This window comes from Taurulus bubalis, assembly GCF_910589615.1.
Source record: "Taurulus bubalis genome assembly, chromosome: 6".
In the NCBI taxonomy this organism is placed as follows: Eukaryota; Metazoa; Chordata; class Actinopteri; order Perciformes; family Cottidae; genus Taurulus; species Taurulus bubalis.
In genome coordinates, this window is record NC_136594.1 from 23,010,524 (window position 1) to 23,022,252 (window position 11,729).

Sequence of the window (11,729 nt, forward strand, 5' to 3'; positions counted from 1 at the left end):
CTGAGTCCTCATCCAGGGACAGAGAACGCTTTCTCCCTCTCCTTCTCTCTCCCTCTGTTTCTCTCTTTGTCCGTTTTATTTACCCCTTGCACAGAACAGAAGGCAGGGAGTGGTCGGAAGACGCATTAACTAAGGCAAGGAGGACAGAACTTATCAATTAAAGGTAGGAATAAGACATTTTGTGCATTCTAATAACTATAGCCTAACGGTGTCTTGTCCCTGTCAAAGTGAGTGGGCACTGTTGTTTAGACGATGCGTAAAGTCTCATTTAATGTGTAGAGTCAACTGCTGATGGAGGAGATATATTGTAGAAGAGCGCAGGCGCGCGACACTACAATATAACAACAAACATGTTTCCAAAACAACATTGACTTCAACAGCCAAGTCATATGAGCTGTCAAGATTACGCAATACTCTCTAATCACATTTGGGCATTGGGACATTTGTACGCGTAAACGTACGTTTGTCACGTTTGTTCACGTACACTTTACGCGCACATTATGCCCAAATTCATTGATAAACGTACGTCTACGCGCACCGCGTACTACTCACTGCATTACGGGAGAAGCAGCAGTAGTATTGTTCACTCTATCATACTGGCGCTCCTCCATCTGAATTGTATTTCATTGTTGTACAGCAAAAATATGTTTCACATGTGTGATGATGTGTAACGCATCAGTCTTCATCATATCCAAAGGTGGCGAAAACAGAAACTGAAAAAAAGAGATGATTTCTTTAGTCGTGAAATGTCCCTTTTGCTTGTACTAGGCAGCCAAACAGCTAGTTGTGATGCAACAACATACCAGGTGTCATATTACAAAACTGTAAACAAATAAAAAAAATTGAGCTGTCAGAAGCCTCAAGGCTGCGTAAAAATGTGAACCCCTATGTAGAGCGCACGTAGTTGTTGCTTTATTGGCTCAAACATGCACAAGTACATGTACTTCTGTCCATCTGGGGAGAGGGATCCTCCTCTGTTGCTCTCCCGAAGGGTTCTTCTCTTTTTTCTCCCCTTAAAAGTTGTTTTTGGGGGGAGTATTCCCTGTCCCAGGACACAGGATGTTAGATTGTAAAGCCCTCTGAGGCAAATTTGTCATTTGGGATTTTGGTCTTTACAAAATAAATTGAATTGACTTCATATATTCATCAAATTTTTAGGGCGTGAAATCTGAATTGAGTTTGTGTGAATATGTTCCAGTTGTCTTCATGTAGATAAGCCTGTGCTAGTTGTTCATTAATTTAAGCTCCATTATGAGCACGTTCTACCAAAAACAATATTCTATTTTTGTGGAGTTTTGACCACAAAGTCAAACTTTGTTAAAACATTTGATTAGTTCCTCTCCTCTCCACTGAATCCTATTGGCCATTAAAGTATGTTTCAATCGTCTGTGAACATTTAGTTTGAATCCCATCAGCAGTAAGTGATGAGGTCACAATGAAAACATATTCAGTTATAGACAGAATGCTAAATAACCGTCCTTAAAACCTATGTTTTCATTGAATTATGACAATCATTGCATAGATGTGTATTGTGTTTCACTTAATGTGTTGTTGTCCTCCGCAGGTGATGGCGGTGTCGGTATCCAAGGATCTGACGGTGCAGGTGATGGAGGATGTGAATGCTGTCAAGCTGATTGACCGACAGCAGGCTCTGCGCGCGGCCGTCAAGAGGGGAGAGCCCAAATGTCTGGGGGTGAGTGCAGATCTCTCTCACAGAGCTGTGGAGCGATAAGCGGGAGTCTCAGGCACCGACCAAAGGCCCAACGCGTTGTAAAGATACTCCAGTGAACTATGAGACCCGAGGAGAGCGTCAAGAGAGCTGTTTCCTCTCCACCCCAGGACGGGTTTAGCCTAGCTTAGCACAAAGACTGGCGGCAGGGGCAAACTGCTAGCCTATACTTCAAAATAAGGTTTTCAATTTTACTTCACAAAAACACATGCGTATCCTTGAGCTTTACCATTCGCTAAGTCACTTTTGAAAAAGTATTTTCAATCCTGCCTTGTTTGCATCTACTCTCTAGAGGAAAACATTCTTATTCTCTTAGGTGTGTATCGTATCACACGAGATAAACAAAACAGGTTCCCACTCTGGCAAACTCAGACTTTTTATTTAGAAGGCCGCAGTTTGTGTCCCATGTGAAGCTAAAAATGACTTACTGCCAACTGTCCTCACTTTTGTGACTAAGTTGGTTGTGTGTGTGTGTGTGTGTGTGTGTGTGTGTGTGTGTGTGTGTGTGTGTGTGTGTGTGTGTGTGTGCTAGGTGAGTCAGGTGATGCTGGGGCTGATGGTCATGTCCTACTCCATTCCTCTGCACTTCACTGTCCAAACTGAAGTGGTCAACCTCGGAGTTCCTTGGTGGAGCGGCTTAACGGTGAGTCTGTGTGTGTGTGTGTGTGTGTGTGTTCTGTTTTTTCATCTCATTTTGTTTCGATTTTAGTTTTCGATCAAAGAAAATAAACCCATAACACGACCAAGGAAAAGCACAGGGATCTTAATATTGTGCCGTAATGTTCATCTGACATGTCTCCTGTGTGTGTGTGTGTGTGTGTGTGTGTGTGTGTGTGTGTGTGTGTGTGTGTGTGTGCACGCTTTCTTAGTTCATCACGGCGGGAGTGGTGGCTATCGTCTTGGACAAACACTGCACCATGAAGATTGTGAGTCTCCAGACAACGCAAACACATACATGCGCGGATGCGTGGTTGAATACAAACACACTGTCTTATACTGAGTCACATCTAGACAACATCCAAACAAGCTTCAGCCTTAAATCCCAGCTGTGTCTCTGCTCCAGCACTTGCACTACAGCAGCTGCTCCCACCAGCACCGGCTCCTTTCTGCCCTCTAGTGTTTAAAAAGATGAACTGCTGCGTGTCTGTCTTGTCAGCTGCAGGTGAGCCTGGTGGCGACCGGAGCGTCCACGCTGCTGGCCGTGGTCGCCGTGATCATCTACTCTGTGGACATAAACAGGAATCTGGAGTCGCCCTGCGCCAAGGTGGAGCATGGCAGCTGCAGCGAGGAGCACTACGCCACGGTCGGTTCCTGCTTCATTTCCTGCCTCCATGTTGTCGTGCCAACAACTTGCCTTGAGACTTGAAATGCTTCAATGAAAAGTGTATGCTAAGATACTAGATGAGCCTTTGTTGAACAGGTGTCAGCAGAACAAATACAGAAGTACAATACATATAGAAGTAAAAGCAAATACAATAAAACAGGAGTAACAATAATACAACTAGTATACGATTAGAAACTACACAAAAATAAAGCGCGATTAAAGACAAACTTGCAAAATAGTGACAAGTTAAAGTGATTAGTATGTAATGATACTTAGTGTTGTTTGTCTTGAGTTATCAAATTGAAATATCCAAGTATGATGTGGTAAAACACTATAACAAAACATGGTAAAGTATGATAAAGTACAGTATATTCATTATTATTATTATTATTCAACAAAAACACACCCGTTTATGAAACGCTGTGCTGTTCTGTGTTGAAAGATAAAAATATTTTCAAGAATAATCATGAAGGTATGGGGAAAATATTTTGTTTAAAGAATAACTCATTTTAAAGAAGAAAAATCATGAATCATGAGGGTATGGTGAAGATATCGTGTGTAAAATAACTCATGAATAATATACTGTTTGTAATAGAGGTAGTAAATACACTTGAAGTATTAAAAACTGCACCTGGTCTGGTGCAGGTGTCAGCCGTCCACTGCAGCTACACACTGGGTGTGTGTGTGTGTGTGTGGTGCCAGGATGGCATCATCTATGAGAGTCATGAAATGAACCGTCCTGTGACAGACAATTGATGAATTGACAAAGAATGTAAACATAATTATGAATCAATAACAATCCTCTCAGCTGCTGGCAGAAGGGGCCTGCAGTCGTGAACGCGTTGTGTGTGTCACTGTGACCAAAACTAAAGGGTGTGTGTGTGTGTGTGTGCTTTCTGACAGATGCTGAGCAGAGGGGTGAAGTCGTCCCTCCTCCTCTTCACTCTGGCCCAGACCGCCGTCTCTGCTGTTCTGGGCTTCCTTCTCTTCAAGGAGAGACGCAGCTTTGGGCAATACGCTGTAAGACTCCACCCGTCCTCTGAATTACACTTGACTGATCTGTGTACAGCCAAAGGAGGGTAATGTAAAGGGAATTAGGATATGACTACAAGGCAACAAAAACAAAAACAAAGAACATTGAAGGGACAACAACAGTACATTTCCCCCTCTAGTTTGTATTGGTTTGTAATTTCGTGTCTCATGCTGGTGTACGCATCAGAGACAGAGATCCTGTAGATACAGAGTCTTCACCATCTGTACACTCAGTGTGACGGTTAACAATTATAACTTTTCTTTATATTGCACTTTTCTCAACAGTGATAAAGTCATTTGAAAAAGGAAATGAGATATAGTAATACAATGACAGCAGTAAAAATTAAAACCAAATAAATGACATAACAATCATTCAATTCAATTCAGTTTATTTTGTATAGCCCAAAATCACAAATTTGCCTCGGAGGGCTTTACCATTTGTACACATACAGATTGTAAAGCCCTCAGAGGCAAAATCATAAATAAAGTTGCATCTCAATGAATTAGAATATCATCAACAAGTTAATTTATTTCAGTAATTCAATTCAAAAAGTGAAACTCACATATACTATAGATTCCTTACACACAGGGTAATATATTTCAAGCATTTATTTCTTTTAATTTGGATGGTCAAGGCTTACAGCTAATGAAAACCCCAAATTCAGTATCTCAGAAAATTGGGGCCTGTCAGGGAGGATCTCTGGAACTAGTGCCAGTTTATCCCAGGTAGCCTCAATCTCCACTCGTCTCAAGCCAATTGGGTGTCTAATAAACTTTGACGAGAAAGATTAATCAAATGTACCCTCTCAGGAGGCAGAAGCAAAACATAAATAAAAATTACCCACAAAGATATTTTAGAGGGGAAATGCCCTCCTTCGTAAAGGGAGTTTAAATGCACTCCTTCATAAAGGGATTTTAAATGTACTCCTTCATAAAGGGAGTTTAAATGCACTCCTTCATAAAGGGATTTTAAATGTACTCCTTTATAAAGGGAGTTTAAATGCACTCCTTCATAAAGGGAGTTTAAATGTACTCCTTCATAAAGGGAGTTTAAATGCACTCCTTTATAAAGGGAGTTTAAATGCACTCCTTCATAAAGGGAGTTTAAATGCACTCCTTCATAAAGGGATTTTAAATGTACTCCTTCATAAAGGGAGTTTAAATGCACTCCTTCATAAAGGGAGTTTAAATGCACTCCTTCATAAAGGGATTTTAAATGCACTTCTTCATAAAGGGAGTTTAAGTCCCCCTCCAGATAACCTGTGTGAGCAGACAGATTAAACACATTCAGTGAACTAGTATTTCTCAAATATCACAAGTTCACGTCTTATAGAAATGTTGAATATACTTTGGGCGTGAATTTTGGACCAGGTCTGTTCCAGTCTGTGTACCGAGTGTAATATGATAACCTCATCATTTGTACCAAATACTATGTTAAATACATGGAATTATTAAGGAATAACTGACATTACTTCCTTCCAAACCGACCAGTTCGCATCACCCATTGAAAATGAATAACGTTTCCACCAATGTGAGCCTCGATTTATAATCCAAGGAGGCTAGAGGGAGCGCGAACATGAATGCTGACTCTCTCTCTGTGCTCCACAGTACCTCAATCAAGATGCTCCATCGTCATTCTCACCCCTCGACCTGAACTGATCCATCCCTGGACCACGAGCCTTTAAGGTGATGGATCACCTCCCATCAAGACCTCTTTCACAAAGGAGACTGATCACCTGTGTATGTGTATTGATTTTGTCTTCCTGCTTGCATCTATGGCTTATCCACAACGCGACCGAATGCCACCAGCTGAGGAGTATCTGTTTTCTTAGTGTGCTTATGAATGTCTGTCAACAGAGTTGTAGTCAAATGAATTGTAATGGAAGAAATATTACCTCTTAAACACTGGCGCAGTCGTTCAAATATGACACATTTTACAAACACTTTAAAGGACGGGAAAATGTATTCTGACACGTGAATCGACAGAGATAGTTTTTCCCCCTGTGGTGAAACTATCACAAGACATTAGTACGGCCGTGCGATGTGAAAATGTACCCTGACTCGGCTACTGGGTTGATTGCATGTCTGTTTCCTTCCTTAAGTAAAGATGAACCTAAACGCCGACCGAAGTGATTTCAGGTTAAATACACCTGAATTTGAAAAAGGTTTGCTTCAGGAGTATTTAACCTTTTCTAGCAGCGGTGTTTCACTGGTCCACTGCCAGAGGGCAGACTGGAGCCCCAAACAATGTGCAAGGTTTTATTGTCTGCTGAGATAGAAACGTTCACCTTTTAGATTGACATAATCATCATTTATTTTAGTGTAATCTAAGTACCGCTCCCACAGTGGCAGAATCAAACCGAGGAGAGGCTTCTCTGCTACAGCTTGTGAGGCTACCTCACGTAGACGTACAGTCTGTAAGAAACCTGCCACTTTGGAGGGAATACACAGTGTTTACCATCAACCCAGTGAGCTCAATACATAGCCAATGTGCATTGGATATAGCACCATTCATTTGGGGAAAAGAAAAGAATAAAGCAATCCCTAGGTTCCCTTTCTAACTTTTCTTTTTGAGTTGATGGTGTTTGTTCAGGTGGACATGAAAGCTCAGTAGTTCAGCTGAGTCAGCTCAATCCACTGAGGAGGACTGCTAGATAAGATTGAACGCACCTGAAATAGTGAGGAAGTGGACTTTTTAGTTGGGATTTTGTCAAGAATTAGTTTTCATACTTGGCAATGTTAGTATCCTGGATTAACCAATTTAGAGACCAGACCTCCATCCAGTCCAGAATCTGTGGACCTAAAGAAAGAAGAAAGATGTTCACTCACGGTCCTCATGAAGAAAAGACCTCATTGCATTTGAGAAACCTGGCAGCAGGCGAGGAGGTCACATGACTTCTCTCTTCACGATGCGGATGTTCCCAGAGACCTCTGACTTCCAATGTGTTTCCTCATCAGAAAATGGTTTCATGGTGTTGCTGCAGTCTTTTGTTTCTTCTCACTTTTGGAACAAATGTGTGTATTTTACAAAGTATACATGATCATAATGAATGTTTTCATTTTTCGAGACTGTTCAGTTTTATAAAATGCATGTTCCCTAATTTTGTACTAACTCTTTGATATATTTTTGTTAATTTGACACAAATAAAATTGTATGGATATATGTATACATAACATGTAGTCCGGTGAGATACTTTTGTGAAACACGTGTGTGTGTCTGTGTGTGTGTGAGAGTACTTAAAAATAAAAAATAAATATTAATATACAACAGCTGTTGGGATAAAACAGGCTTTTAAAATCTCCGATCTGATCAAACATGCTGTCAGTATATATATATATATATATATATATATATATATATATATATATATATATATATATATATATACACACATATATATATACGTATATATTAACATATATACATATTCACAAATATACGCAGCTATCTATATGTATCTATATAACTCTCTCTCTCTCTCTCTGAGAGATATGACTGAAAATACAAGTCTGCACAGGAATATTACTGATGTTTGCCTGTATGACTCATTAGAGAAAACATAAAGACTTTCATAGAGAAGTGAAACCGTCATGGAAACTTGTAGCACACTCAGCCCAGTGGGTGGCAGACATCTTTTTCCTTCTTTTTCCCTTCTTTTTCTCTCCACATCCTGTTGAGCTTCCCCGTCTCTGTTCACCTGTAGATGGAGTAACTTTTTCCATGTATCGCTCATAACTTTGTTTAGTTTTTTTTTTATACTCGTAGGTTTTCCTTTTGCTCGGCCACGCGCTTTCAGTATGTCCGCCCATCCGACCCAAAGAGCCCTGCGCGGGCTGTGCGTGCTGGCCGCCCTGCTGCTGTCGGTGTCCGGGGAGAACGTGTCCGAAAGTCGCTCCGGCATGATCCAGGAGCTGCGGGCGGCCCTGGCTGAGCTGGCCGGGGAGGGGAGGGCTTACCTGGGCAGGCTGGCCGGGGAGCAGACGGTGCTGTCGGTGCAGAAGGTGAGAGAGGCGGGAGCAACGGAGCTTTTGAGCCGACTCCATTTCTGGAGGAGGCTAATATGTAACATATGGATATGCGTATATTTCCATGTCTGAAAAGGGGACATTATATATATATATATATATATATATATATATATATATATATATATATATATATATATATATATATATATCCTGGTAGCAAAGACAGAGAGAGACATAACTACGATATACATAAATGTTGTGGACATTTGAGTGGCTGATAACTATTAACTGTGGAGGGGGAAACAAATAAACAAACAAACGGGAAACTAGTGTCCACCTTCTCCATCCACTCCATCCGCGCTTTATTCCCACACCGATGACTCTGACCCGGTCTGCCAACACGGTGACACGTGGGCTGTGAGGTCACAGCAGGTGCACGTTGTCTGATGCAACATGACGTCAGGAAGAGGGAGCAGCCTGAAGGGAGGCATCCTGGATCCACTGTTGTTGATTTGTTTTACAAAGAGGCCGAGCCCGCTGTCCTCAACACGTGTCGTTGTTGTTGGTGTCACGGACCACCACGGACTAATTATACTGTTAAACGTCAACCATCACAGTGTGAAATAAAGTTTGACCTTTTATCCTCCAATATTCAGTAAAATATGCGATCAGGACATCATTGATGTTTTTCTAGTCTCTGATAATGTTACATTGTAAACTACCAATCTGTGTTTATACTGTTCGGTTACATTATGATGCGTTCAGGCTCTGCTCAGTGAAAACGAGTATTGGGCGAAGGTAAACGATAACGTTATGATGCGTTCACATGTAATCTCGTAAACTGCAGCGTTCATGAGAAACTTGAATAACTCCAGTTGTTTGAAGGAGATGTTTTCACAGCAACATAAATAGATATTAGAGATGAATTATGATCTGTTTACACTGAACTCTAAGCAGATTATTATACATTCAAACTAGTAATGAGATTTTTTTAAATCCATACACATCCAACACAATATGTTATGTCCTTATCATTTAAATGGTGTGTTTTTTATGAAGAAAGGAAACACGATAAATTAACAAAGTAAAAAGATAACAATTAGAATTTTTGATAGTTTACAGACTTCTGATGAATTATTTTTGGGGCGGTGGCAAAAAGGTACTCTGATCCTTGTCGACCAGCTGCTATAATCAAACAACAAAGGGATCTGTATCTGTTCATATGGATCATAGCTGCTCAGCAGTGCGTATGGTTCTCTTACTCGCTGTGCACCAACCCTCAGTGTGTCCGCTCTCCTGCAGGCCTTCTCTCAGGTGCTCGGTGCTGTGGCAGGAAGTGTGTCTGCAGGCCTCAATGTGCTCTTACAGTACGTCTCACACCTTCTGCAGGCGGCTGGAGTCCAAGGTGAGCATCAGACACACACACACACACACACACACCGTGTCTTTACTGATCATCTTATTTTTATTTTCCTTGTCATGATGCAGGCTGATGAGGACAGTCTTCAGCCTTAAATGATAATTCCAGTTTCTCATTAATTGATATCAATCTAATGTATCCACTGTGCAATATTAACAACCAGTCAGTCCGATTATATCAAATATTAGTTTTTGTATTTGTTGTTTTGACATTTTCTTTACCTTAACTGTGTGATTATATGTTTATTGTACTTGTTTTTGATCTGTTTTTTTCTACTTTTGTCTCTGCAAATGTCCCCGCTGTGGGACGAATAAAGGATTATTTTAATTTATCTTACTAAAAGAGTCAGGTGATCAGACACATGAGAAACAAAAGCAGTTTCCTCCAACTTATTTAGAAGAAGAAAAAAAACAAAGTGAACCGTAAAATCATCCCATCATATGTTACAAACCCACTTCCTGCTTCAGCTTTGAGTTGTATTCACGGGATTTGACAATTTGAAACCGAAAAACAAATAAGATGTTATGACCATGAAGTTCAGCAGATCAAAGGACTCTCCTGTTGACCCGTGTTACCTTTTGTTTTAAGATGCAAAATACACATTTAAAAAGAAAGCATCAAACTGAACGGAAAACATAAACAAGGATTCCATTATTTATAACTTTGTATTATCGTAGAGCTGAAATTAGTTGATTGACAAGAGATGAGACACCAACCATATTGACAATATTCATTCATTGTTTAAATTATGTTTCAAACACGATGCCCGTTCTCCCTTCATCTCATTTCTTTGTGTTTTTGACCAGAAGAGTTATTTGAAAGGTTTCAGGAAATTGTCCAGCCAAACCTTTATATACCTCAGCACAGCTTTGTCATGTTCATAAACCAAACACTTAATCAAGAAAGTAACCTGCAGATATGTTGAAGGTGAAAATCATAGTTGGTACAGTTCTACGTCGTTGTTTATTGTCTCGACATAAAATGGAATAATGGCCAAATTGATGCAACATTGTCATGTGGAGATCTGGATTTTGGGTCTCAAAGGAGTCAGAGGTCACAGCTGACCCAAATATGTGACATCTGACTTACTTTTATCATTTCTTTTTTATATGAAGGACATTTTAGTTAACAGCATGCAGCAGGCTGACTCATTGAAGTCCTGTCGACTTCATAATGATTTGATGTCACACTGAATCAGAACCTGACCTCATTAGCGACCGCAGCCTCTCACTAAACTCTTCTCCTGGTCTTCCTGTTTCCCACAGCTGGGTTTCCCATCAGCAAAGTGACCCCAGAGGGGCTGATCTTCGTGGCCCAGTGGGTCCTCGCGGCTCTCATTGGCTACTGGCTGATCTCCCTCGTCTTCGGATTGGTCGCCTCCGCTCTGCGGCGGGCCCTGTGGCTGCTCAAAGTGGGCGTGGCTCTGGGCTGTTTCTACCTCATCCTGAGCGACCACAGCGTGGGCAATGACACCATGGCGATCCGGCTGGCCGCGCTGGTGTGCGCCTGCGTGCTGCTCGGCGTCGGGAGTCTGAGGGGCTCCGGTGCGGCCGACAAAACGGCTCACCTGGAGGAGCAGGTGAAGACGCTGGAGACGAGGCTGAGGGAGATGGAGAGGAGGCGGAGGAGGAGGACGGAGGAGTGATGGAGGGGCGTCCTCCCTTCCTTCCCTCATGAACGTGTCACCGGGCGACCTTTTCAAGGCTTCTGGAGCTTCCCTTCAGAAACATTTCTACATTTTGTATGTTTTGCTAGAAAGTAAGATTTGTTACTGACACAACGTGATTACTGAGTCTCTCCTGGAATCAGTGATTTGAGTTTCTTACTTTTGGGCAATTTGGTGCTAAGAGTGTGCCGAGGTGCGAAGGACAAAAAGCTTTTCCGTCCAATGTTCTGACCGTTTTCTCGTTGCATTATTAAAGAAACGTTTTGAGAAGTATTTGTCTCTGCTTTGTTTTTGAAAGTTGGACGAGGAGATTGACGTCACGCTCGGCCAATCTCCTCGTCTCACTCTCGGAAAGAAGGTTTTTCAAAGTTATTTCCAAAGCAACTCTTTTAACTTGTGATGGTATTTACAGTCCAGCTTTCTGGCATTTCCCTTAATGAGAGATACAACAATTTACAAAAACTCTCAGGCCATGCTGGTGGGTCTTTGTTTAGTTCAGCCGACCTCCAGAGGTCAGATCCAGGCTCTGATTGGATCTGGGAGGCTCCACCCATTCTGAGAGAAAAGGAAAAACTGACACTGCGCATCG

At 41.5% G+C, this 11,729-nt stretch overlaps 2 protein-coding genes across 2 annotated transcripts; both read left to right on the top strand.

Moving 5' to 3' along the window:
• Positions 1–23: 23 nt before the first annotated feature.
• On the top strand, positions 24–7,326 carry tmem176 (transmembrane protein 176). The gene is made up of 7 exons (XM_079220040.1): positions 24–163; positions 1,565–1,693; positions 2,262–2,372; positions 2,599–2,655; positions 2,886–3,032; positions 3,957–4,073; positions 5,694–7,326. The coding sequence occupies exons 2-7, from the start codon at positions 1,568–1,570 to the stop codon at positions 5,742–5,744; spliced, it is 609 nt and encodes a 202-aa protein (XP_079076166.1). The 5' UTR covers positions 24–163; positions 1,565–1,567; the 3' UTR covers positions 5,745–7,326.
• A 581-nt stretch (positions 7,327–7,907) lies between these two features.
• tmem109 (transmembrane protein 109) lies at positions 7,908–11,404 on the top strand. The gene is made up of 3 exons (XM_079219151.1): positions 7,908–8,087; positions 9,357–9,459; positions 10,740–11,404. Exons 1-3 carry the CDS (start codon positions 7,986–7,988, stop codon positions 11,117–11,119), a joined length of 585 nt encoding a protein of 194 aa, XP_079075277.1. The 5' UTR covers positions 7,908–7,985; the 3' UTR covers positions 11,120–11,404.
• The last annotated feature ends 325 nt before the right edge of the window (positions 11,405–11,729 follow it).